At 46.1% G+C, this 27505-nt stretch overlaps 1 protein-coding gene across 7 annotated transcripts; it reads left to right on the forward strand.

The window, feature by feature from the left end:
• The first annotated feature begins 1074 nt into the window (after positions 1-1074).
• Positions 1075-19511, forward strand: RBM23 (RNA binding motif protein 23). 7 transcript variants are annotated; one of them, XM_030803742.1, is made up of 14 exons: positions 1075-1260; positions 8489-8564; positions 10257-10369; positions 11474-11521; positions 13502-13675; positions 14217-14270; positions 14423-14540; positions 14630-14782; positions 14864-15001; positions 16202-16267; positions 18139-18334; positions 18422-18550; positions 18647-18716; positions 18797-19511. In XM_030803742.1, the coding sequence occupies exons 2-14, from the start codon at positions 8499-8501 to the stop codon at positions 18798-18800; spliced, it is 1329 nt and encodes a 442-aa protein (XP_030659602.1). In that variant the 5' UTR covers positions 1075-1260; positions 8489-8498; the 3' UTR covers positions 18801-19511. The 7 variants fall into 7 exon arrangements, with proteins under 7 accessions (XP_030659602.1, XP_030659604.1, XP_003260645.1 ...); XM_030803744.1 differs by lacking the exon at positions 14217-14270 and having other exon boundaries at positions 18797-18888; XM_003260597.3 differs by lacking the exon at positions 18797-19511 and having other exon boundaries at positions 18647-18720.
• The last annotated feature ends 7994 nt before the right edge of the window (positions 19512-27505 follow it).

The following is a 27505-nucleotide window of genomic DNA, read 5'->3' on the forward strand; positions in this document are numbered from 1 at the left end:
AGCCAGTTTCTCTTCTGTATTCTTGAGCTACTGCACGGGCAACTGGTTACCTCTCCTTTGTTACCTCTTGGGAAGACTGGAATCCATCCAGGAATCTCCAGCAAGAAGCTACCTGTTTTTTTGAATAAAACCACAGGGTTACAGTTTGAAGTCCTAAGAGATCATCTAGTCCAATTTTCCATTTGACAGAGGGGGAGTTTGAAATGGGTACAATGATGTGATATTAGTATCCAAGTCAGAATTGGAAGTCAGGTCCTCCGAATCTGGCTCCCCCCATGTTATAACCAGCTACATTTTTGGTAGCTACAGTAGACCACAGAAGTGTCTAGGGGCTCCTGGAGGCCCTTGGGAAGTGAGGGTGGACATCAGTTCCTTTCCGGTTAGAGGACTCAGTACTGCTACATCCAAGGAGTCACCTGAGAAACTTACAAATTTACCCTTGCAGTGGGAAATGTGGGGGCACTGATTTGAACGGAAGTTATGACCTGTGGGAGCAGGCCACGACGATAGGGCAGAGTGTGGACCAAGACAAGTCTGTGGCAAGATCTGCTTTTCCCAGGTCCCAAGCACCGACGTCACGAGAGGTGGTCGGGAGGGTTGTTTAGGTAGCCGGCTCAGAACGGGGATTTCGAGTTCAGCATCTCTGGACGTTAAACAAACGCCGCTGTTCTCTACAAAGCTTAACCTTAACGACCGACGTGGATCCTTCGGCAAATCCGAGTAGGGACGGCCAAGGATGTAAATTGTGCTTCCTCGATGGCTCCGCCCATCGCACTGGTCTAGTCAACGCGAGCACCAGGAGTGGAGTCGGTGGCTTCTTCACTCCCGTTTTCCGTCCCGTTTTCCCCGCCCTCCGCAAGTCATTTAACCAATGAGAGAGTGATGGGCGGCTACCAAACGACGCTTCCATTTTTTGGAGTCTCTGAGGTTAGCCAATCAATGGGAACTCGGTGGTTGCTAAGACGCATTTGAGTTTGCTCCACCCATACTTAGGACTTTAGCCAATGAGAACCTGTACTTTGGACGGTTGCCGCGAAACCAGTGAGGTTACTTCCAACGCCGGGGAGTTTCGGCGCATGCGCAGATTGGGGAAGGTTCTGGAAGACGGGAGAGCTGCCGCCATTTTGCGGGAAGAGGAGCCGGTCTACTTGCAGTGCTGCCTTTCTTGCCTAGACTCTAGGAAAAATCCGAGCTTCACTCCCCACAGCATACTCAAAGGAACGGAGAGAACCGGGACCCCCCTGCGGGGACCCGGAACTGGTGAGAAACCCCAAAACCCGGTCCCCACCAGACGTCACCAATGTGTGACGTTGCTGCACGGCGCCTCCCCCTGACGTCACGGGCGGAAAATGGCGTCACGAAGAGATTCAGGCGAACTTGTAACATTAAAAAAACCTTTGTTTGTTTTGACCTGGAAGTGTTAGCTACTTAAATGTAGCCCACTGCCAGATTTTAGAGGTGGGCACCCTCGTGGCTGTATCCTGCACCGATAAAGATGCGGTTTCTAGAATCCTGTGATTTTTCTTTCCGGGTCCCTGCAGCCGTGACACTTAGGGTCGCCCACACCGGAGAGGGGAGCATCGACCCTCCGCGGCCTGAGAGGACACGCATCATCAGTTTCAGCCACTCGCACCACCATTCAGAGAGAGAGAAGGGAATTGAGCTTTCTTCTTCAATCTCCAGTCTGTCGAAGATTCATGTTCACTATGTTGACCTTTATGGGCTTTTCCCATTTAACTTTTTCAAGCACTCATTCCAGTAGTCGTATGATGAGGCCACATATGAAGATGGAGCCCTGGGACACTGGCTCCCGCAGAGATTGTGCCAGTTGGTTGCCTATAGGACCTCTTTTTTTCTTTTTTTTGAGGCGGAGTGTCGCTCTGTCACCCAGGCTGGAGTGGAGTGGCGCGATCTCGGCTCACTGCAGCCTCTGTCTCCCGGGTTCAAGCGATTCTCCTGCCTCAGCCTCCCGAGTAGCTGGGATTACAGGCGCCCGCCACAACGCCCGGCTGATTTTTGTATTTTTAATAGAGATGGGGTTTTGCCATGTTAGCCAGGCTGACCTCGAACTCCTGACCTCAGGTGATCCACCCGCCTGGGCCTCCCAAAGTGCTTGGTTTACAGGCGGGAGCCACCGCCTATGGGACCATTTTTTAAAGCTACACAACATGGGGAGGGTAGTCCTTCAAGTAGCTTTTACCGTTCTCATTGTTCCGCTTTTTCATTAAGCTGCCTTCAGTTTGTAGGTGTTTGTGCCCAGCTAAGTGATCGGACCCTGGAGATGGCGCTACCATCACCCCTGGGGCTCCAGCTTTTCGTGAATTCTTCCCGAATTGGTCTGACAGTGGTTCTCTCTGCTCCTTTAGCAGTGGGGTCTACCTGTTGGCTTGTGCTATGACGAGGTCTAGGAACTGACGTGATTGTGGGTCTCTAATGCTGTTTTTGGAGCAGGATGGAAGAAAACATGATATTCTGTATGCGGATGAGATTGAGTGGACCTTGACCCATAAGTTGGGAAATGAAGAGAGAGTTTGAAAACTACCAGCCTGGGCCGGGTGCAGTGGCTCATGCCTGTAATCCCAGCACTTTGGGAGGCCGAGGCGGGCGGATCACGAAGTCAGGAGATCGAGACCATCCTGGCTAACACAGTGAAACCCCGTCTCTACTAAAAATACAAAAAAAAGAAAAAACTACCAGCCTGAAAATGCATAGTGTTTGCTACCTTACTGCTTTTAGGACATCTAGAAAGACACTAAACCCAGTGAGATTGCACGTTTCAAAATATTGTGTTGTATATGTCTGTGCTTAAATAGATATATTTGTTTCTGAGTGAAAACTTTTTACATAGAGGTTTATTTGTAGAGGCTCGTAAAGTTAAGTGAAAGCTTTAGTGTGTATGTTAAGTTGTTCCTTACCCTGCATTAGCACTCAACAATGAGCAGTTCTTGAAATCAAGCATTTCATTTGGAGGGGAGAAGGCAGATTGTAAAAAATAGTTTATAACAGAAAATTTGGGTAGACATGGCAGCCAAAATGAGTGAAACAGCTTGAGTATCAAAAACTTTTTAGGCCGGGCTCGGTGGCTCATGTCTGTAATCCCAGCACTTTGGGAGGCCGAGACAGGCGGATCACCTGAGGTCAGGAGTTCGAGACCAGCCTGACCAACATGGAGAAACCCCGTCTCTGCTAAAAATACAACATTAGCTAGGTGTGGTGGTGCCTGCCTGTAATCCCAGCTACTCGGGAGGCTGAGACAGGAGAATTGCTTGAACCTGGGAGGTGGAGGTTGCAGTGAGCCGAGATTGCGCCATTGCACTCCAGCCTGGGCAACAAGAGTGAAATTCTCTCTCAAAAACAAAACAAAACAAAACAAAACAACTTTTCTTTTTAGAACTGTTTTCCCATAGTGAATCAATAATGTATACTAGTCTAATACTTTTAAGCATACACTGTACATGCCTCAGATATAGGAGACTCACAATGAGGTTTAGCTAATGGGACTGATTATTTTGATAAACATATGAGAAGAACATTCATGTTCAGTGAGTATATATTTAAAAATAGATATCTTGGTATACTGTGTCCTTTTTTTTTTCCTTTAAAGTTAATTACAAACCATATGAGAAGTAACCTGATATAATAGATATAATGTTAGATTTGAAGTCGGAAAACCTTTCTGATCAAGAATTAGCTCCTCTGGCCAGATGTAATCCTAGCACTTTGGGAGGCTAAGGTGGGTGGATCTCTTGAGTCCAGGAGTTTGAGACCAGCCTGGGCAACATAGTGAGACCATGTCTCTACCAGAAAAAAAAAAACCCAATATATGAAAAGTTAGCCCGGCATCGTAGTGTACACCTGTGGTCCCAGCTACTGGGGAGGCTGAGGTTAGAGGATTGCTTGAGCTAGAGAGGCAGAGGTTGCAGTGAGCTGAGATTGCAACATTACACTCCAGCTTGGGCAACAGAGTGAAACCCTGTCTCAAAAAAAAAAAAAAAAAAAAATTCTTCCCTTTGAGCTGTGTGACCTTTTCTGTTTTGGGGATTGAGACAGAATCTTAATTTGCTGCACAGGCTGGATTGCAGTGGCGTGATCACAGTTCTCTGCAGCCTCAACTTCCTGGGTTCAAGCAGTATTTCTATTTTAGGCTCCTGAGTAGTTGGGACTACAGGCACGCACCACCATGCGTGGCTAATTTTTATATTTTTTGTAAAAATGGGGCCTCATTGTATTGCCCAGGCTGATTTTGACCTGGCCTCAAGCCATTCTCCAGCCTTAGCTTCCCAAAGTGCTGAGATTGCAGGCGTGAGCCACCCCCTCTGCCTGGCCCTTGAGCTGTGTATGACTTTGAGCAGTTCAAAAAACCTTAGTTTTAAAAAATTTGGGTATGAATCATATATTACCTGTCTGCAGCATTTGTTACCTTTGATTGCTAAATAAATATAAAGTGTTATTAGAAGAAGTAGAAGGCCGGGCACAGTGGCTCACACCTGTGATCCCAGCACTGGGAGGCCGAGGCAGGAGGATCACCTGAGGTCAGGAGTTTGAGACCAGCCTGGCCAACATGGTGAAACTTCGTGTCTACTAAAAATACAAAAATTAGTGGGACGTAGTGGCGGGCACCTGTAATCCCAGCTACTCAGGAGGCTGAGGCAGGAGAATCGCTTGAACCTGGGAGGCAGAGGTTGGCGTGAACCGAGATCATGCCACCGCACTCCAGCCTGGACAATGGAGCGAGACTCCCTCTCAAAAAAAAAAAAAAGCCAGGCATGGGGCTTATGCCTGTAATCCCAGCACTTTGGGAGGGCGAGGTGGTCGGATCACCTGAGGTCGAGAGTTCGAGACCAGCCTAACACGGAAAACCTGGTCTCTACTAAAAATACAAAATTAGCTGGATGTGGTGGTGCGTGCCTGTAATCCCAGCTACTCAGGAGGCCGAGGCAGGAGAGTCACTTGAACCTGGGAGGCAGAGGAAATTGAGTTTACTCATTTTTGTGTATACCGATTTGATTTGGGTTTAATTTCCATTTTAAGCCTTAAATTTGGCTCCAAGTAATTTTTCTCTAAGAATCTTCTCTCTCCGTAACATGCTTAGCACAGTGTCTAGCAGTTGTAGGTACTGTAAGTCATAGAATCATAGTTGTAATTATTACACTTATTAATTGTCAAAATAGGATATGGACTCTTAGGGCAACCAGGGCAGCATTGTTGCATAGTGCGTTAGCTGCTTTAAAGAGGACAAAGTTCCTCTTTTTTTTTTTGAGATGGAGTCTTACTCTGTCGCCCAGGCTGGAGTGCAGTGGTGTGATCTCGGCTCACTGCAACCTCTGCCTCACAGGTTCAAGCGATTCTCCTGTCTTAGCCTCTTGAGTAGCTGGGACTACAGGCGCCCGCCACCATGCCCGGCTAATTTTTGTATCTTTAATAGGGACGAGGTTTCACCATATCCGTCAGGCTAGTATTGAACTCCTGACCTCAGGTGATCCACCCGCCTTGGCCTCCCAAAGTACTGGGTTTACAGGGTGAGCCACCACGGCTGGCCAACAAAGTTCTTAGAGTTATGAAAAAGTCTGATTATGATAGCCTCCTTGCATAGAAATTCCTCAGGTTTTTTTTTTTTTAACAGCATGATTGAGGTACATTTAATGGGCACACGATAAAACTGTATACATTAAAGTGTACACTTTCATGCGTTTTGATATGTTAAACACCCATGAAACCATCACTCCCAAAGATTTGTTTGTTTTTGTATTTTTGAGACAGTCTGACTGTGTCATCTAGGCTGGAGTGCAATGGCATGATCTTGGCTCACTGCAACCTCTGTCCTCTGGGTTCAAGCAATTTAGTGCTTCAGCCTCCTGAGTAGCTGGGATTACAGGTGCTTGCCACCACACCCGGCTAATTTTTTTTTTTTATTTTGAGGCGGAGTCTCGCTCGGTCGCCAGGCTGTAGTGCAGTGGCACGATCTCGGCTCTCTGCAACCTCTGTCTCCTGGGTTCAAGCAATTCCCCTGCCTCAGCCTCCCGAGTAGCTGGGACTACAGGCGTGCGCCACCACACCCAGCTAATTTTTGTATTTTTAATAGAGACGGGGTTTCGCCATGTTGGCCAGGATGGTCTCGATCTCTTGACCTTATGATCCGCCTGCCTCGGCCTTCCAAAGTGCTGGGATCACAGGTGTGAGCCACCATGCCAGGCAATTTTTTTTTTTTTTTGAGACAGAGTCTTGGTCTGTCACCTAGCCTGGAGTGCAATGGTGCGATCTCGGCTGGCTGCAACTTCCGCCTCCTGGGTTCTAGCAATTCTCCTGTCTCAGCCTCCCAGGTAGGTGGGATTACAGGCATGCGCCACCATGCTTGGCTAATTTTTGTATTTTTGTGTGTTTTTTTTTTTTTTTTTTTTTGAGATGGAATCTTGCTCTGTCACCCAGGCTGGAGCGCAGTGGCGTGTTCTCGGCTCATTGCAACCTCCGCCTCCTGGTGGTTCAAGCAGTTCTTATGCCTCAGCCTCCCAAGTAGCTGGGACTACAGGTGTGTGCCACCATGCCTGGCTAATGTTTTGTATTTTTAGTAGAGATGAGGTTTCGCCATATTGGCTAGGCTGGTCTGAAACTCCTGACCTCATGACCGCACCCAGCCTTAATTTTTGTATTTTTCGTAAAGACGAGGTTTCACCATATTGGTCAGGTTGGTCTCGAACTCCTGACCTCAGGTGATCCACCTGTCTTGGCCTCCCACAGGAGGATTACAGGTGTGAGCCACAACTCCTGGCCCCAAAGTTGGCCCCAAAGTTTTTCTTGTGCCCTTTTAAAATCTTTTTCTCCCAGCCCTTCCCCTTACTCCTGTCGCTAGGCAACCATTGATCTGCTTTCTGCTTTCTTTGATATAGTGATTAGTTTGCTTTTTTTTTTTTTTTTTTTTTGAGACCGAGTCTCGCTCTGTCTCCAGGTTGGGGTGCAGTGGCACGATCTTGGCTAACTGCAACCTCCGCCTCCCGGGTTCAAGTGATACTCCTGCCTCAGCCTCTGAGTAGCTGGGCCTACAGGCGCGTGCCACCACATCCAGCTAATTTTTGTATTTTTAGTAGAGACGGGGTTTCACCATGTTGGCCTGGATGGTCTCGATCTGTTGACCTCGTGATCTGCCTGTCTCAGCCTCCCAAAGTGCTGGGATTATAGGCATGAGCTACCGCGCCTGGCCTAGTTTGCATTTTTTAGAATTTTATGTAAATGGAATTGTTCATTGTGCACTTTCTTGGGGGTGGGTTCGGGGGCTGGTTTCTGTCACTCCATGTAATTATTTTGAGATTCATCCATATGTAGGTTGATAATTCCAGACCAATAACATTTGAATAATTTATCGTATTGGTTTTCTTTGGTATTTTCTGTTTTTCTTATTTGACAAACTGGTGATAGACAGCCTCGGGAAAGGCAGTTTCTAGATGTGAAAGCTTGGGGGAGGCACGTTTTACCTTGCCTGCCAGAGAGAAAGGTTTCAAGATGGGATTGGTCGAGCCTGTCTTAATCATCACATTTCTGAGTTACCTAAACTATAGTTGGTATTGGATAGAAAATGCTCAGGGATAAGGCCCTAATTATTGGTGTTCAGGGTATGCGGAGAGGAAGACCTTAGGGCAAATCTGCATTTTGGTGTTGCGTTGACTTGCTTCTGATTTTTAGTCTTGTCTTTTTCCTTTTGATTGGAAATAATGTGCCTATATTTGTTTATTATTTTTTCTTTTTATATTTTTCTCACATCTGTAGCAGCCAGGCCTATTTTTATTATTTAAGTTTAAACCAAGTTATTTATTCAGAATTTTGAACAGTAGAGTGGAGACCTAATGTCCATTTTATAGTGAACAGTAGTTTGGCTACCATCATTTTCTCTTCATAGAACAGGATCGGTATTATATTTTGTTTCTTCCTAGATACTCAGTTTTCTTCTATATCCTTGACTGTTTTTTTGTGTTGTTTGTTTTGTTTTTGAGACAGGGTGACACATTGCTGCCCAGGCTGGAGTACAGTGGTGTGATCTTGGCTCACTGCAACCTCCACCTTTTGGGTTCAAGTGATTCTCCTGCCTCAGCCTCCTGAGTAGCTGGAATTACACATGTGTGCCACCACACCCAGCTAATTTTTATATTTTTGGTAGAGACAGGGTTTCGCCATGTTGGCCAGGCTGGTCTCAAACTCCTGACCTCAGGTGATCTGCCTGCCTTGGCCTCCCAAAGTGCTAGGAGTACAGGTGTGAGCCACCGCGCCCGGCCTGTCCTTGACTATTCCAAGCCACAAAGCCGAACTAGTTCAGATCTATAGGGTGTAAAAAGAAACCTAGAGTAAGTGACAGCTGGTAAGGTTTCTTTGCAGTTCAAGAAACAGAACTGAAATCTGTATATCCTGAAGTCTTTTTCTTGGAGTGGGAAAGAAATGTGTGGTGCTGGAAAGGGAGGAAAAATATAAAACAGGTTCTTACATATTAATATCCTCTCCCCAGATCTGACAGGATGGCATCTGATGACTTTGATATAGTGATTGAGGCCATGCTGGAAGCTCCCTATAAAAAAGAAGAGGTAATATTTTCCACCTCACTCCTGGAATTGGGTTAATAAGAAAGAGTAGTTGTCGATCATCACTTTCAACTTTCAACATTTTATGAATCCTCTTTCTCTGCATATTTATTGTGTAGAATAACTAATCATAAAAGGCATAGTCTTAATAAGCTTTGCTGGAGACTATTGTTGAGAGCCATACTTTTAGAGAGGACCTCAGAAACAAGTGGGCACATAATGTGGTAATCTGTGCTTTGCTCAAAACTCGAAGTGACACAGTAGAAAGTCACTGTACCTCAGACCTAGCACCAATTTCTTTTTTTTTTTTTTCTTTTGAGACAGAGTCTTGCTGTGTCACCAGGCTGGAGTGCAGTGGTGCAGTCTTGGCTCACTGCAACCTCCGCCTCCTGGGTTCAAGCGATTCTCGTGCCTCAGCCTCCCAGGTAGCTAGAATTATAGGCAAGCGCCACCACGACCAGCTAATTTTTATATTTTTAGTAGAGACGGGGTTTCACCATGTTGGCCAGGATGGTCTCAATCTGACCTCAGGATCCACCCACCTTGGCCTTCCAAAGTGCTGGGATTACAGGGGTGAGCCACTGCGCCTGTCCCAGTTTCTTTTTTGATATATTTTTTATAGAGACAGGGTCTTGCGATGTTGCCTGGGCTGGTCTCGAGCTCCCAGGCTCAAGCGATCTGCCTTGGCCTCCCAAAGTGCTGAGATTACGGGAGTGAGCCACTGCACCTGGCCCACTTAACACCAATTTTCTTGCTTGCTTGCTTTTCCCTCCCTCTGCCCTCTCCTCCCATCTCTCCCTCATTCTCCCTTCCCTTCCCCCACTGCTTTCTTTTTTCTTTTCTTTTCTTTTTTTTTTTTTTTTTTGAGACGGAGTTTCACTCGTTGCCCAGGCTGGAGCGCAGTGGCGCGTTCTCAGCTCACCACAACCTCTGCCTCCCAAGTAGCTGGGATTACAGGCATGTGCCACCACACCTGGCTAATTTTGTATTTTTAGTAGAGATGGTTTCTCCATGTTGGTCAGGCTGGTCTGGAACTCCTGACCTCAGGTGATCCGCCCGCCTTGGCCTCCCAAAGTGCTGGGATTATAGGCATGAGCCACCACGCCTGGCCGTTTTTTTTTTGTTTTTTTTTTTTTTTTTGAGACAGAGTCTCACTAGGCTGCCCAGGCTGGAGTGCGGTGGTACAATCCCAGTTACTGCAACCTTTGCCTCCCAGATTCAAATGATTCTCCTGCCTCAGCCTCCCAAGTAGCTGGGACTACAGGCGTGTGCCACTATGCCTGGCTAATTTTTGTATTTTAGTAGAGATGGGGTTTTACCATGTTGGCGAGGCTGGTCTCAAACTCCTGGCCTCAATTGATCCGCCTGCCTCAGCCTTTAAAAGTGCTGGGATTATAGGCGTGAGCCACCGCCCCCGGCCTAGCACCAATTTGTAACTCTCCTGGGAAATCTTAGTGGAGCAGATGTTGGGTAACTGAAGTTTGACATCAAAATCTGTCATGCTGATCCCTTCCTTTCAGGTAGTTTCCTTGATTCCTCTCTTACTCCCTTTGTTAGGAAATAAGGGTGCTGAAAATCTGGCTAGATAATCAAGTTGTTTGATTTCTTTCTTGTCCACCTTTGTTCCCTTTGCCCATTGGAATCTGTGTGTCTGCCACCTTATACCTTGTGACATTTTCCTGGTGAATGCCTCAGGATGAGCAACAAAGGAAAGAAGTTAAAAAGGATTATCCTAGCGATACCACCAGCAGCACCAGCAACAGTGGCAATGGGACCAGTGGAAGCAACACCATCGGGGAGACAAGCAAGTGAGTGTGGGAGGAAGAAATGGGTTGGCAACTTGGGGAAGGGAAACAGTTTTGTCCTTTGGAAAAATAACCAGAATAGGGAGATTGTTTCTGTTAAGACTGCTGACTGTTAGTAATGGCTCCACTTAGGTCATGAGAATAATGGTGACTTGATTTAATTATCCAGTCTTCCTTTTCCAGTGTAAATTTGTGGATTAGTCCTAGCATCAATATACTTCATTTGAATAAAATACCAAGAGGGGCCGGGTGTGGTGGCTCACACCTGTAATCCCAGCACTTTGGGAGGCCGAGGTGGGTGGATCACCAGAGGTCAGGAGTTCGAGACCAGATTGACCAACATGGTGAAACCCCGTCTCTACTAAAAATACAAAAATTAGCTGGGTGCAGTGGCAGGCTTCTGTAATCACAGCTACTCAGGAGGCTGAGGCAGGAGAATTGCTTGAACCTGGGAGGCGGAGGTTGTAGTGAGCCGAGATTGTACCATCGCACTCCAGCCTGGGAAACAGAGTGAGACTCCGTCTCAAAAAAAAAAAAAAATAGCAAGAGGACCCCTGATTTGGAAACACCAGGTTTTGCTTGGCATTAGGGGGAAAAATGGCGTCTTCAGATGCCTGACAGCTTTCAGGGCTGTAAGTTGGTATTGTGCAATTGCTGTGAACTACTGCTGGATCATCTTCGGGTCTTTGGTCTTTTCATGCTTTCTGTTTCATTCTGGCCTTACTGTAATTCCTTTTCTTTGGCAGCAATAATGAAACCTTCTCTTTAAGAATTTACACTCCTGACCTGGCGCGGTGCTCACGTGGGGCTCACGCATGTAATCCCAGCACTTTGGGAGGCTGAGGCAGGTGGATCACTTGAGGCCAGGGGTTCAAGATGAACCTGGCCAACATAGCGAAACCTTGTCTCTACTAAAAACATAAAAAATTAGCTGGGCATGATGGTACATGCCTGTAATCCCAGCTACTCAGGAGGCTAAGGCACGAGGATCGCTTGAACCTGGAAGGCAGAGGTTGCAGTGAGCTGAGATTGCACCACTGCACGACAGAGCGAGACTCTTTCTCAAAATTAAAAAAAAAAAAAAAAAGAATGTACTCTCTTTCACAGGAAGAAGAGGAGTCGGAGCCATAGTAAAAGCAGGGATAGAAAGCGCAGGTCAGTAATTCTGGGCCAGGCACAGTGGCTCGTATCTTTAATCCTAGCACTTTGGAAGCCAAGGCGGGAGGATCACTTCAGGCCAGGAGTTCAAAACCAGCCTGGGCAACATAGCAAAATCCTGTCTCTACAAAAAATTTAAAAATTACCCAGGTGTGGTGGTACATACTTGTACTCTCAGCTACTTGGGAGGCTAAGGCTGGAGGATTGCTTGAGCCCAGGAGTTCAAGGTTGCAGTGAGCTGAGATTGCAGGACCAAACTCCAGCCTGGGCAACAGATTGAGAACCTGTCTCAAAAAAAATAAAAAAATAAAAAATTAAAACATTTAGCTTAAAACACAAACACATTGTACAACTCTACAAGTTTTCTTTATGTCCTTATTCTATAAGCTTTTTTCTATTTTTAAAATTTTTTTGTCTTTTACTTTTTAAACATTATTGTTATTGTTGAAAACTACAACACAAAGACACATGAGCCTAGGCCTGGAGGGGTCTTTCACCTCCACATCTTGTCCCACTGGAAGGTCTTCAAGGGCATTAATACACATAGAGTTGTACTCTGCTCTACGTGCTTTCTTTAGGAGCACCTTCTGAAGGACCCGCCTAAGGCTGTTTTATAGTTAACCGAAGTAGAAGTAATATATTCTAGAATGATAACAAATATAGTAAATACATGAATCAGTGACATCATTAATTTTTATCGTGAAGTATATACTGTACGTAATTGTTTTATTTTTAAACAATTTTTAATGATGTATAATGTATGTAGTTTCTGGTATGTGTGAAATTTAATACATATAATTTGTAAAGATCAAATCAGTGTACTTGAGATATTCTTAACTTAAATATTTATCTTTTCATTATGCTAGGAAACATTCAAATTATTCTCTACTAGCTATTTTGAAATGTATAATAGATTATTGTACACTGTAGTAATAACCCTACTGATCTGTTGAACATTGGGTCTTATTTTTTCTTTTTTCTTTTTCTTTTTTTTTTTGTTTTGAGACTGAGTTTCGCTCTTGTTGCCCGGGCTGGAATGCAATGGCACGATCTTGGCTCACCGCAACCTCCGCCTCCCAGGTTCAAGTGATTCTCCTGCCTCAGCCTCCTGAGTAGCTGGGATTACAGGCATGTGCCACCATGCCTGGCTAATTTTTTTTTTTTTTTTTTTTTTTTTTTGAGACAAGAGTCTCCCTCTGTTGCCCAGGATGGAGTGCAGTGGCGCGACGTCGGCTCACTGCAACCTCCGCCTCCCAGGTTTAAGAAGTTCTCCTGCCTCAGCCTCTTGAGTAGCTGGGATTACAGTCGCGCACCACCACGCCTGGCTAATTTTTGTATTTCTGATAGAGATGGGGTGTCACCATGTTGGCCAGACTGGTCTGGAACTCCTGATCTCAAGTGATCCACGCATCTCGGTCTCCCAAAGTGCTGGGATTACAGGCGTGAGCCACTGCGCCTGGCTTAATTTTGTATTTTTAGTAGAGATGGGGTTTCTCCATGTTGGTCAGGCTGGTCTCGAACTCTCGACCTCAGATGATCCGCCTGCCTTGGCCTCCCAAAGTGCTGGGATTACAGGCGTGAGCCACCGCACCCAGCCCTGGGTCTTATTTTTTCTATTAAATGATATATTTGTATCCATTCATCTACTTCTGTTCATTCCACCCACAGCCCCCATCCTTCCATCCTTCCCAGCCTCTAGTAAACACTAGTCTTTCTGTCTTCATGAGATTCACTTTGTACATAATCGGATGTGCTGTACTTTTATACAACTGGGAGTGCAATAGGTAATAGTTTGGTTTACACCAGTATCACCACAAACACATAAGTAATACATTACAACATTACAGCGGCTGTAACATCACTAGGTTATACGAACTTTTCAGCACCATTATAATCTTATGGGACCACTGTTGTATATGCACTTGGTTGTTGGCCTAAACGTGATGTGGGCATGACTATAGTTGTTTCCCTCTGTAGTCGTAGTCGAGATCGGGATCGGTATAGACGGAGAAATAGTCGGAGCCGAAGTCGAGGTCGGCAGCGTCGTCACCGTAGCCGTAGCTGGGATCGTCGACATAGTTGTGAGTCGCGAAGTTGGGACCGTCGTCGTGAGGATCGTGTGCGTTACAGGAGTCCTCCACTTGCCACTGGGTATCACTTTTTGCTAATAGATTCACCTTTGTATAATAATCTGGATAAAACAACAAATGCACTATGAACCCTGCTTGAGGGTGCTTATTATAACACATTGTGATTGGCAGGATACTCAGGCACAGAAAGGGTTGGTATTCAAAATTTACTGGCATGGTAGCTCATGCCTGTAATCCCAGCACTTTGGGAGGCTGAGGCCAGAAGATCACTTGGGCCCAGGCGTTCAAGACCAGCCAGGACAACATGGCGAAACCCTGGCTCTACAAAAAATGCAAAAATTGGCTAGATATGGTCATGTGTGTCTGTAATCCTAGCTACACAAGGAGGCTGAGGTGGGAGGATTGCTTGAGCCTGGGAGGCAAAGGTTGCAGTGACCCGAGATGGCGCCACTGCACTCCAGCCTAGGTGACAGTGGAAACCCTGTCTAAAAAAAAAAAAAAAAATGAGACGAAGTACTGGAATCTGGTTTTCTCACCATGGAAGACCCAGCATTGGACCAATGAGAATAAGGTTTCACCTTTTGTTTTTCTCTATTCTTTAGTTATAGGTATGGACACAGTAAGAGTCCTCATTTCAGAGAGAAGAGCCCAGTCAGGTGGGTTGATAATGAACACTGTTTTAGGGATTATGAGGTATGAATAAAAGGTTATTTGAGCCAAATTGCAGGAATGTGTAGTACTTGAGGGTTAGTTAGAGAACAATGACCAGGTATTGGGAGGGCTGGTATCAACACATTTCACTCTTTAGGGAGCCAGTTGATAATCTGAGTCCTGAGGAGCGTGATGCCCGCACAGTTTTCTGTATGCAGTTAGCTGCCCGAATTCGGCCTCGAGATCTGGAGGACTTTTTCTCTGCTGTAGGCAAGGTAACCCTCCTACCTTAGTTTTCTTCTGAGTAGCTTAGCTTGTATCTCCCTTTATGCCCAACTCAGGATTTCTTTTGTGTCCTGGATAGGTTCGCGATGTACGTATCATCTCAGATCGGAACTCACGTCGTTCTAAGGGCATTGCCTATGTGGAATTCTGTGAAATCCAGTCTGTGCCACTGGCCATTGGGCTGACTGGGCAGCGGTTGCTGGGAGTGCCTATCATTGTACAGGCTTCACAGGTGAGCAGGCTGAGAAACAGACATAAGATTTTAAGGGGAGTGGGAATGTGGGACATGACCTATCATTTCCTCCTTCCCCAGGCAGAGAAAAACCGACTGGCAGCCATGGCCAACAACCTGCAAAAGGGCAGTGGTGGACCAATGCGCCTCTATGTGGGTTCCCTGCACTTCAACATCACTGAAGACATGCTCCGGGGCATCTTTGAGCCCTTTGGTAAAGTGAGTAGAAGTGAGAGAAACCTCTGAAGGGAATTGGAAGAAGTGGGGAGGGTGAGTGTTTGAGTGTACTTCTCTGTTGTGCCTGGCTATGATTAGCCTGCTGCATACATCATAGTGAGCATATGAGTCTATGCTGTGAAAGTTTGGCTCCATCTCTATTCATGTGCTTGGTAGACAAATAAGTTAGACACAATGAAATCAAATAATAGGCCAGATTAAGAAAGATTAAAAAATACAAAAATTAGCCAGATGTGGTGGTGCATGCCTGTAGTCCCAACTACTCGGGAGGCTGAGGTGGGAGGGTCACTTGAGCCTGGGAGGTCGAGGCTGTAGCGAGCCTTAAAAAAAAAAAAAAAAAAGGCCACCTTTTACCAAAATATTTCTACTGACTAATTTTTTTTTTTTTTTTCCGAGACAAGGTCTCACTCTGTCACCCAGGCTGGAGTGCAGTAGCATGGTCTTAGTTTTGTATTTTTTGTAGAGACGGGGTTTTGCCACGTTGCCTGCCCACGTCAGCCTTCCAAAGTGCTAGGATTACAGGAGTGAGTCACCACGCCCCACTGTTTCTTTTTAAAAGATTTGGGCCAGGCACTGTGGCTCAGTCTATAATCTCAACACTTCAGGAGGCTGAGGCAGGAGGATCACTTGAGCCTAAGAATTTGAGAGCAGCCTGGGCAACATAGCAGAACCTCATCTCTACAAAAAATAAAAAATTAGCTGGGTGTGGTGGCCTGTGCCTGTAGTCCCAGCTACTTGGGAGGCTAAAGTGGGAGGATTGCTTGAACCTAGGAGATCAAGGCTACGGTGAGCCATGATTGCGCCACTGCCCTCCATTTTGGGCAGCAGAGTGAGACCCTATCGCAAATTAATAGTGATAATAATAAAAGATGTAATTTTTTGGGTAGAAAGCTAGAAATATTGGCGGATCATGATGGCTCACTCCTGTAATCCCAGAACTTTGGGAGGCTGAGGCTGGTGGATCATTTGAGGCCAGGAGTTTGAGACCAGCCTGGCCAACATGGTGAGACCGCATCTCTGCTAAAAATACAAAAATTAATGATTGCACCACTGCACTCCAGCCTGGGCAACAGAGTGAGACTCTGTCTCAAAAAAAAAAAAAAAAAAGCAATCTGGGTAGGAAAGATTGAAGATGTGGGCTAGTCAGAAGTTTACTAATAATTTCTCACTATTCTACTACAGATTGATAATATTGTCCTGATGAAGGACTCAGATACAGGCCGCTCTAAAGGTTATGGTTTCATCACGGTGAGTCTCTAGTCTTTTAATTTTTTTATTTTACTTTGGGTTTGTCCACTTGTCTGATTTTGCAGCTTAGCTTCATCCTCCTGCTTTAGGAACTGTCTAAATGACCCATAAACCCTGGTGCCTGAAGCTTGGACTAGCCTTCTACCCCTTGAGATGAGTGCATTGCTTGAGATATTGGCTTTGCTCCTACACTCTGTCAGTGGCCCTGGTATGGGGGTGTTCAGGAGTTCAGCCAGCTTCCCTGGTGCTGCAACTTGGCTCTTTGGGTAATAGTAACCAGGCTGCAGCTAAAATGTTGGGAGTGTGAGGGAGGTTAGGTATGGGCTTTTAAGGACATGCTTTGTAGAACTGATGTTTCTCATAACAGGGATGGGAATAGGAAATTATATTTCCCTCTGGTGCTACCCCATTTGAAGCAATTTCTGCACTGAGAAGGATCACTTATTAACGTAGCACTATGGGGAGAATAGTGAGGCCACCTAATTATGGGCAAGTTTCACCTTTTCCTGACATTCCAACAAAATGGTTGCCAATTCCTATAACTGGTTCTTCCAGCCCCATGTGACTCCAGGCTGAGAACTGGCTGCCAGTCACAGAGTCTGAAAGAAACTTGTATTTTCTGGGCTTAAACCAGGCAGCATACACCCCCACAGTTACCCACAGGGCAGAGGGCAGTAGGTTGTATTCTATCATTGGAATTGCTCACCTCAAAAATATCCAGTAAAGGGAAGCCATGTATAACACCTGCCTAGGAACTGTCAGTACCACATGCCAGGCCCTAAGGCAGGTTATACTGCTAGCTAGCTAAACAAAGCTAGCTGTGGTGTTGACAATTCTGTGGTGGCAAGTAACTTTTGTAACCTTTTCTAGCTCTCTGTGTGACTGAGATATGGAAAGGCTTCTGTGGGGCGTTTTTGCCCTTGTGTTGTTGCCTTTTGGGTCAACAACCTTGACACTTAAACAAACAGCAGACTGGGAATCCTCTTTGTATCAGTATGTTGCCGGGTGCTGCTGATAAAAGGGACTAGAGAGTAAAGGCCTTCTGGTCAGCAGGTCACTTAGTCAACAGCTCTTGTGTGTATGTGGGGGTGTGCGTTGTGCCTTGCTGTCAGCACTAGGGTGTGTTCCCTCCTAAGCCTGGAATTAGGAGTTCCAGATTCCTAGTACTTAACTAAAATTTGGCCAGGCACAGTGGCTCACGCCTGTAATTCCAGCAGTTTGGGAGGCCAAGGTGGGTGAATCGCCTGAGGTCAGGAGTTCGAGACCAGCCTGACCAACATGGTGAAACCCCATCTCTATTAAAAAAAATAAAAATAAAAAAACTAGCTGGGCATGGTGGTGGGTGCCTGTAATTCCAGCTACTCGGGAGGCTGAGGCAGGAGAATTGCTTGAACCCAGGAGACGGAGGTTGCAGTGAGCTGATATGGTGCCACTGCACTCTAGCCTCGGTGACAGAGTGGGACTCCGTCTCAAAAAAAAAAAAAAAAAAAAAAAAGGACTAAAACTTACTAGGACAGAGAACTGAATTAAAAGCCCAGGAGCCTTGGCTCTTAGCTTGTCTTCCATTTGATATACCCATTTGTGAAATAACTTGTCAGGCTAGGTTTCCTACAATAATAAACTTTTGCATTGTTAGATTCTTAATGGAGCTGGAAGATTGAAAAGTGACTGCCATTGAGTCCATTGGAAAAGGTCTTTTTCAGAGAACCATTTTGAGGTGATGGGCATAGGTCATATTTTCTGGGAAAGAAAAGTTTGTACCTCAGTGAGCATACAATTTTCCTGGGATAGTAGGACTAGGGAATGTTACTGGGTCTTTGAGAGCATGTCTTTAGTGAGTAGGTGACTAACATGGCCTGGGTTTCTCATAGTTCTCTGATTCTGAGTGTGCCCGGCGGGCCCTGGAACAGCTGAATGGCTTTGAGCTTGCTGGTCGACCTATGAGGGTTGGCCATGTGACTGAGCGACTGGATGGTGGCACAGACATCACTTTTCCTGATGGGGACCAGGAGCTGGATCTGGGATCAGCAGGTGGACGTTTGCAGCTCATGGCAAAACTGGCAGAAGGTAAAATATCTCCGCAAGGTGAAGAATATGGGGTTGAATTTTAGATGAAGGGTTGGGGCTTAGTGCCACCTTTTCTTTTCCTTTTAGGCTCTGGAATCCAACTGCCAACCACTGCTACTGCTGCTGCTGCTGCTGCTGCTGCCGCTGCCCAAGCTGCTGCCTTGCAACTGAATGGAGCAGTTCCCTTGGGGGCCCTGAATCCAGCAGCTCTGACTGGTAGTCTTAGACACGGGAAAGGAAGGGAAGGTTTGGGGGTCTGGAAAGAAGGAGTGCGCTGTGCTTGCTCACTCACTCTGCCTGTCTTTGTTCTAGCTCTGAGTCCAGCCCTGAACTTTGCCTCCCAGTGCTTCCAGCTCTCCAGCCTCTTTACCCCCCAGACCATGTGAGTCTCAGGGTCTAGTTCATTCTAGCCTTTGATTATTCTCTTTCCTTTGGCTTCCCATTTACCTCTTCTTTCCACAGGTAAATCAGTGGCACAGCATACTGCCTCCTTGTGCCTCTGGATCCTGCCACTTCACATCTACACTTCCATGGCTCCATTTTGTGGACCAAGCCATCCTGAGGGCATGGACATTGTCTCTGAGGAAATTGGGGCCACCCTTAAGACACCAAGAAGAGCTCCTGCCCATGGTCCCACTGGAAATGGACTCTGCTGAGCAAAGCCCCCAGTTGAAGAGGAGAATCCACACCTGCATTGAATACCTGTTTCTCCATGCGTATCGTCTCTGAGATTACCTTCTTGCCCTTTCCAACACCTTAGTGATTCCTCCCCCATTGGGAAGGCCATAGGGCATTAACTGAAGGAACTGACCTCTCTCCTTTTCCTGTACCTTTACCCTTTAGTCTGTCAAGGGAAACCCTTAGGACCTCTGAATCAAGAGGACTGAGTTTGTAGGTGAACCTTGAAGGTGCTCTTTTTGTTACAAGGGCCCTGGGAGATAGCATGGACATGTGCATTGAGAAGCCAGCCTCAGACCTTAGCTTGAAGCAGCTTGAGGCCAGACCTACTGTAGGCTCAGCATCTTGCTAGGAGGCATGGAAGTGATCTGTCCTGCCAGGAGGCATGAGGAGTGATCTGTCCTGCCAGGAGGCATGAGAGTGATCTGTCCTGCCAGGAGGCATGAGAGTGATCTGTCCTGCCAGGAGGCATGAGAGTGATCTGTCCTGCCAGGAGGCATGAGGAGTGATCTGTCCTGCCAGGAGGCATGAGGGTGATCTGTCCTGCCAGGAGGCATGAGGGTGATCTGTCCTGCCAGGAGGCATGAGGGTGATCTGTCCTGCCAGGAGGCATGAGGGTGATCTGTCCTGCCAGGCATTTAGGGGCTTTCAGGAATTTAGTAAAAGGTGGAGTATGCCTTTCCAGTATCTTCCATCTTCCTTTGTATACTTGTCCTTCCTCCCATTTCCTCCCTTTGGCCTGGGGTGGGAGGATGGAGGCTGCTACTCTACCACTTCCTGTGTGCCTCTACTGTGGCCTCAACCCTGGCAATGAAAGCTGCTCCCATCCCCTACCTGGGCGTGTGTGAGCCCTTCTCACCGGATTTTATACCCTTGTGTCTGTGTACATAAATATATATACATATATATATATATATATATAAACTTTGTACAAAAGGCAAGCCTCCTCCTTGTGGCAGCTGTTGCCCATTTGTGTGTGGTCTTTGTTGTGTGTCTGACAACTTCTCACGAGCCCAACTCATGATGTTTCTAGGGATATAAAACATTAGTAACACCATTGTGTTTATTTATTTTATTTAACCACCTTTAGAAAGAAAAATGAAAACTCACACCTGGGTGGGGTTCCCATTCTGTATCTGCACTACACTGTTGATCCTATGGTTGTCTTCTCCATCTATCTTCATCTTAACTATCTCCATCCCAACCACCCACTGGACAGAATTACCCAAAGAGCCAAGTTGCAGCACCAGGACAGACTTAACAGGCTCCTTCTCTGTGCCTAATGACAGATCTTATCTTTCCAGCAGATGGCACTATGACAGTACTACATTCTACACTTCTTTTTTTCTAGTGGGGGGGTTGTGATCTTGAAGAGTTAAATACCAGAGCTAAGCTGAGCTTTCTTAACTCTATTGGCCTTTGTAGCTGCCTTTGACCCTCTTTGTAGTAGCAATCCCAATCCGATATCCAAAGGGGTTTGTGTCTTGTATAACAGCAGGGTTCCCCTGACCTGATGTCTACTGTCGTTCCTCTGTCAGTCCCCTCAACTGCTTTCCATGTGGCTCTGCCTGGCATAACAGGCCTGAGACCAGTGAATTCTAGGGAACTGAGTATTCCAGAAATACCTCTGTGAAAGGGAAGGTGCACCTACCACTGCCTTAATAATGGGGTGGGAGAGTGGCTGTCTCACCCAGCTTAGGGACCAAATGAGAAGGCCTGAATTCAAGGGCAGGGCTCTGTGGGGCTCATTTTTTGATCTCTATGGCAACAAAATGCTAAGACTTTCTTATGCTAAAAATATGGATAATTGCTGTTAGGTTTTAATTTGTCAGCTCTCAGACTTCTAAGCCAGTGATGTTAGCCTCTGGGGCTGCTTTTAACACAAAATCATTTAAGTACTTGAAGCCTGCTTGATTCATAAAAGGCCAGGGGGACTCTAGCTCCTAAGTCTGTTTGCTGCTTCTGTAACAATACCACAGACTGAGTAATTTGTAAAGAAAAGAAATGTAGGCTGGGTGCAGTGGCTCATGCCTGTAATCCCAGCACTTTGGGAGGCTGAGGTGGGTGGATCATGAGGTCAGGAGTTCAAGACCAGCCTGGCCAACATGGTGAACCTCTGTCTCTACTAAAAATACCAAAAGTAGCTGGGCATGGTGGTGGGCGCCTGTAGTCCCAGCTACTCAGGAGGCTGAGACAGGAGAATCGCTTGAGCCTGGGAGGCGGAGGTTGCAGTGAGTCGAGGTCGCACCACTGCACTCCAGCCTGGGCAACAGAGCGAGACTCCATCTCAAAAAAACAGAAAAGTGTATTTCTCACAGTTTTGGAGGCTGGGAATTTCAAGAGCATGGTGCCTGCATCTGGTGAGGGTCATCCCATGGCAGAAGGGCACAAGGTAGAAATGAGTACATGAGACAAAGGGACCATGGGCCAAAGTTGCTTTGTAACAGCCCTCTCATGATAACCTGCTCTGTGATAGTGACATTAATCCATTCATGAGGGCTCTGTCCTTGTGACTCAGTCATCTCGTATTAAGCCCCATCTTCAACACTGTTGCATTGGGAGTCAAATTTCCAATGTGAACTTTTGGGGGACACATTCAAACCACAGCATTTCTGATTCTTCCAGGCCTAGATCTCACATGATGTTGCTGTTCCCCTGGTTACCACCCCCATCCCTTCCCCCATCTTATCCTAGTTTGCTTTCTGGACCTGCAGGGAAGGGAAGGAGGATGCACTGTTTTTAGGTAGAAGCTGCTGGCTATGACCCAGCACCCTTACAGTTATTGATTTGGCTTCTAATGCATCTTGAGAAGTGCAGTGGGTACCATTTTTGTTAGTCATCCTGAGGCCATGAACTGGGTCTTCTCATGGCTGGCTTGGCTCCTTTAGACTATTATAAATATCCACAGGCCTTGCCTCCCTGCCTTCCTCTGCTTGGTTTCCTTATGTTTCCATCCCTAGGTACTTTGGCCTTCCTACACTCGGATCCTTCCACCTCAGTTCTTTGTTGTTCTTGGTTCCTCACACAGCCTCTTGCTGGGAGAGAGACAATGTTGGAAGTAAGGACATATCTAAGACAATTTCCAGTCTTACTCCATATAAGGTGATGGTATCTAGTGAGTGACAGTTGGTGTCGGTGTGTGACTCAGTGCCTTCTTGTTACTCATCCCTCCATACGGGGTGGTTAGAGTGGAGAGAAGTGGGCAGTGAACAGACTCTGGGCCCAGCTTAAGGTAAAAGAAACTTCCCTCAACATCTACCTGCACATGGTGGCTGGTGGGGTAGGGGTGACATTGTGACCCAGATCCTTTGCCAGCATAGTTAGAATTTCCCTACCAGTTGGCCGGGCGCGGCGGCTCACGCCTGTAATCCCAGCACTTTGGGAGGCCGAGGCGGGTGGATCACGAGGTCAGGAGATCGAGACCATCCTGGCTAACACGGTGAAACCCCGTCTCTACTAAAAATACAAAAAAATTAGCCGGGCGAGGTGGCAGGCGCCTGTAGTCCCAGCTACGCGGGAGGCTGAGGCAGGAGAATGGCGTGAACCCCGGGGGGCGGAGCCTGCAGTGAGCCGAGATCGCGCCACTGCACTCCAGCCTGGGTGAAAGAGCGAGACTCCGTCTCAAAAAAAAAAAAAAAAGAATTTCCCTACCAGTCTTCAGTTCTAGAAAAGATTCTCACCTGATTTTTGGCTTCCAGTCTATGCTTCTGTATTCATTAAGGTGGCGGCATTTCCTCCCTGTTCTTTAAACTGCTGTGCTCTTGACACAGGAATTCTGCCAGCTTCCTCAGACTCCCAACAACCCCCAGATAGGAGTTACCAGTAGAAGCAGAAGCTTGACCTGTGAACTTTTAGTCCTGGAGCATATCACGAAGGGAACTGAGTAAAAACCTGAAGGATGGAATTATATCACAGTCCCTCTTCTCCCTGTAATAGAAAGGCTTTAGTGAAAATCAGGCAGCAACACTTGGACAGTGAAAAGAGACTCTGAAAGGTGAGGTGACAGGAGGTGGCATAATGGTCATTGTTAACATTTATGCAAGGTTGGTTGTAGGTTAGGCATTCTAATCATGTTTATTAAGTCACAAAATCCTCACAACAATCTTCTAAAGTAGTTTATTATCTTTACTTTGTAAACAAGGAAACATATCCAAATAGGTTAAATAATTTTCCCCATAAGCACAAAGTTAGCAAGTTAGGGATTCCAATCCAAGTACTCTCACTTCAGATCCCTTGATCTTAACCTTACCTGCCTCTCAGCACCACCGTGGAAGACAAGGCCTTGGAGTCAGTGAGGAAGTGTCACTTTTCCTATCCCTGTACCCATAGCTCTCAGTAGACTCAGAATTTTTCCACTGCCATGTCTTTGCTTATCTTGAGTGACAGTGTTTGTGGGTGAATCTTGAAGGTGCTCTTTTTCTGCTACAAGGGCCCTGGGAGATAGCATGGACATGTGCATTGAGAAGCCAGCCTCAGACCTTATCTTGAAGCAGCTTGAGGCCAGACCTACTGCTAGGAGGCATGGGAGTGATCTATCCTGCCAGCTATTTCCCTTCCTTTCCTCCTTCTGCTGATCAAAGTCCTGTCCTTTAAGACCCTGAAGCTTTCCTAGGTGGAGTTAATCTCTCTTTTCAGTATTCTTTGTCCTCTTGTGGGTCATCTTACTCTACTTTTATTTAGTAAATAAAATAATTTCAATAAAAATTATTTTATTGAAAACTCCATTACTCGATGGTTACAGCCTGATGAGGCCAGACTTAGATGTCTTTCTCATGATTGCTTTGCCTTGCACATATCAAATGTCTGTAGAATTGAATGAATGCTCTCTGTGTTAAAGTCAGCACCAGGTTTTCCAAAGGCTGCTCCTTCTAGGCTGCTTTTCCCAGCAGCCTCATCCATTCCTTCCTCACTCCACCAGGAGAGAAGATGCAGCTTTACTCTTTTTGATGTTACCATGGTAGCCTGTGATACTTTCTTTCTAAAGTGCTGCTTGCCATCCACCAGAGACTGATGTTTCCATGGCAACCAGGTGAAGCTGGATACAGGAAAGGAATTCCGGTCTGAGAAGCTGCATATCTGAATCTTCTAGCTTCAGACATCCTTTCCCCTCTCTCCTAACTTTTGCACTTTATATCCAGGACTGGTTTGCTCTCTGGTGTGCCCTTGGTTGAGAGAGCTCTGTGAAAGTGAGGTGAAGCAGACCAACCAACTTAGATCATGTGAGAAGGTGGGTGCAAGGAAAGAGCTGATCAAAGATCACTTCAAAAAGTTGGATGAAGTCTATTAGTTGTTCAGATGATCTGCTCTCAAGAGCCCTTAAGGAGTTGGCTGGAGTTTCTGGAGAGCCATTAAGCAGTTATTTTTGAGAGCAATGGGTAGATGGATGAGGTGCCTGAAGACTGGAAAGGAGCCAGTCAGTGCCGGATTGTAGAAAGGAGAAACAATGACCTTGGAAATTGGAGACCTGTCAAACTTGCCAATGTTCCAGAACCGATGAGAGTTTCAGTCAGCTTTCAGGCACCAGGAAGCCTACTTGCTTAGAATCAGTGGTGCTAAGAATTCGCCTCCTCAACTCCTGAGCATAAGCAAGTTAGGGGACCTCCACCCTGTAGCCGAGTGTCACACTCTGGAACCACACAGCATGGTTCAGATCCCTCTTCCCTCACAAACTAGCTGAATAAGCTTGGGTAAGTTACTTCACTTCTCTCACGCTTCATCTGTAAACAGGAAATGATAACACCTATCTCATAGGGATGTTGTGAGAATTCATTGAGAAAGGTTTGGAACTTGGCTTATTACTGTCCTCAGTATTTTCACTCCTCTGGATGCCTACTCACTCAATTTTATAGCTGACTTCATTCTCCCCAACTTCAGAGCTCAAGGTTTATGGGGAAAAGCAAGGGCGGTGCAATGGTGAAAATAAATCTTCATTTTTAAATAAATAAATTGTTCCTGCGCTAAAGCCCCAAGCTTACAAGGTCTTGGGTCACACATAACCTGCCTAGTTTTCAGGAAAACAAATCCCACTAGCCCAGTCTCTTTATGCTTGAGGTTCTGTCCACATAGTTAGATTTTAACTGGTTTCGAAAAATCAAAATGAGCCCACCTCACAGGTACCTTCAAGGTACCTAACACCATTAGCTTTGTCTGGCAGGGGAAAAATACCAGGGCACTCCGTTTTGTTTTGTTTTGTTTTGAGACAGGGTCTGGCTCTGTTGTTCCTGCTGGAGTACAGTGGTGCCATCACAGCTCACTGCAGTCTCAACCTCCTGAGCTCAAATGATCCTCTTGATTAGCTGGAACTACAGGTATGTGCCACTATGCCCAGCTAAGTTTTGTATTTTTTGTAGAGAAGGGGTCTTGCTATGTTGCCCAGCTGGTCTTGAACTCCTGGGCTCAAGTGATCCTCCCTCCTTGGCCTCCCAAAGTGCTGGGATTACAGTCCTGAGCCACTGCACTGGGCCTTATTTATCTATTTATTTATTTACTTATTTTTAATTAATTAATTTATTTTTTTTGAGACAGAGTCTCACTCTGTCGCCCAGGCTGGAGTGCGGTGGCACGATCTCGGGTCACTGCAAGCTCTGCCTCCCAGGTTCACGCCATTCTCCTGCCTCAGCCTCCCGAGTAGCTGGGAATACAGATGCCCGCCACTACGCCTGGCTAATTTTTTGTATTTTTTAGTAGAGACGGGGTTTCACTGTGTTAGCCAGGATGGTTTCGATCTCCTGACCTTGTGATCTGCCTGCCTTGGCCTCCCAGAGTGCTGGAATTATAGGCGTGAGCCACTGCGCCCAGCTGGGCCTTATTTATGTATTTTTCTGAGACAGAGTCTCATGCTATCACCCAGGCTAGAGTGCAGTGGCATGATCTCTGCTCACTGTGATCTCTGCTCACTTCAACCTCTGCCTCCTGGGTTCAAGTGATTCTCCTGCCTCAGCCTCCCGAGTAGCTGGAATTACAGGCACCCACCACCATGCCTGGCTAATTTTTGTAGTTTTTTTTAGTAGAAATAGGGTTTCACCATGTTGGCCAGACTGGTCTCAAACTTTTGACCTCAAGTGATCCACCCACCTCGGCCTCCCAAAGTGCTGGGATAACAGGCGTGAGCCACTTGCCCGACCTGAGTAAGTATTTTAAATCAGCACAGGTCCTCTGCTTAAAGTCAAGTTATAATTTGAACACAGAAATGGAAAATCATGCAGTAAAATACCATCGTGGAGCTTTAATTGCCAATCTTTCCCCCAAACTTCCATCAAACGACAAAACCCAATAAAGTGTTACCTGTGAGTCCTATGGGAGGCATGTTGGACTTTGTAGACCATAACTTAAATTTTTATCTCCAAATGGTGCTATGCTTTGAAAGTTTAGCAAGCTGCTTTGAAGCCTAAATAAGGGGCCAGGACATAGATTGCAAAAGGCATTGCTACTTCCACTGCTTCTCTGTATAATGCTTGAGAAATTACAAAGATCTTTGCTCTTTTATTTAGTCCTTATGACTTTGCTACAAGGTAGGTATTCTTCATTTTAGAGTTGGGATAGCATAGCTGAGTTCAGCAAACCAGACAGGTTAAGAGTGACTTCATCCACAGACCCCAATCCAGGAAACATCCTGAGCACTAACTGAAAAGCATTCAAGGGCTTACTGAATTTGCATGCACGTCTGGAGTTTTCAAGGCCACTAAGCTGTGGAAACTTGACATCAATATTCAAATAGATGAACAGGGACCTTGAGCATATCCATCAGGGAGTCACCAAGATGATAAAGGCCTGAGAAGCAGTATGCTCTTGTCTGGTGTTTGTGTCCTTTGACGACTGCACCATCCACCCAAATTTTGCTGCCTTCTTTATAGGAAGGGCCTTTTCCTCATGTGGTGGGCTGCCCACTGTTTCTCCTCTGTGCATTTGCTCATGTAGTTTGACCACAAGGAATGCTTTTCCTTCTTTCTCTCAACTATCTATAGCCTACATACCCTTTAAGGCCCAGTTTCTAAAATATGTCTTCCAAATTTACTGTTTCTTCCATTCAGAATTCCTGGAGCACATGAGGTAGCCCCCAGTTAGATAGAATGTGGTATTGTTTGCTGCTATTTTGCCTGTTTTGTGCTGTATCACCTCATCCATCTCCCCAGCTTAATTGTAAGCTATTTGAGGGGCAGAGATTGTGTCTTATTTGTATTTGTTTTCCCCACTGGGCCCAGCACAGTGATTAGCATATTGCAGATGTTTAGTACTTGAGAGAAACAAAATGTCTTCTAGCATTTGTGGATGAAAGATTAAAATGTCCAGGAAAATTTACTTAGATTGATGTGGATTGAAACTATATTAGATTAATAAAAAGATGTGTGTGTGTGTGAACTTCCTAGGAGTGAGGGCTTAACCCAGAGGACTTCCACGTATGACCCTGGCAGTCTTTCAGAAGAGAAAAGCCCCTGTTCCAGTCTTTCTAGAGGGGTCAGATGCAGACGGCCTAAAAGCTCATCTGTAGGCAGA

The sequence above is a fragment of the Nomascus leucogenys genome, chromosome 22a (genome assembly GCF_006542625.1).
Source record: "Nomascus leucogenys isolate Asia chromosome 22a, Asia_NLE_v1, whole genome shotgun sequence".
NCBI lineage: Eukaryota > Metazoa > Chordata > Mammalia > Primates > Hylobatidae > Nomascus > Nomascus leucogenys.

Bases quoted from the DNA above. Each gene is read 5' to 3' on its own strand.
- RBM23 (XM_030803742.1), top strand. From the start codon at position 8,499: ATGGCATCTGATGACTTTGATATAGTGATTGAGGCCATGCTGGAAGCT. The intron at 14,271-14,422 runs GTGGGTTGATAA...TTCACTCTTTAG, and splicing joins AGAGAGAAGAGCCCAGTCAG to GGAGCCAGTTGATAATCTGA. The intron at 15,002-16,201 runs GTGAGTAGAAGT...ATTCTACTACAG, and splicing joins TCTTTGAGCCCTTTGGTAAA to ATTGATAATATTGTCCTGAT.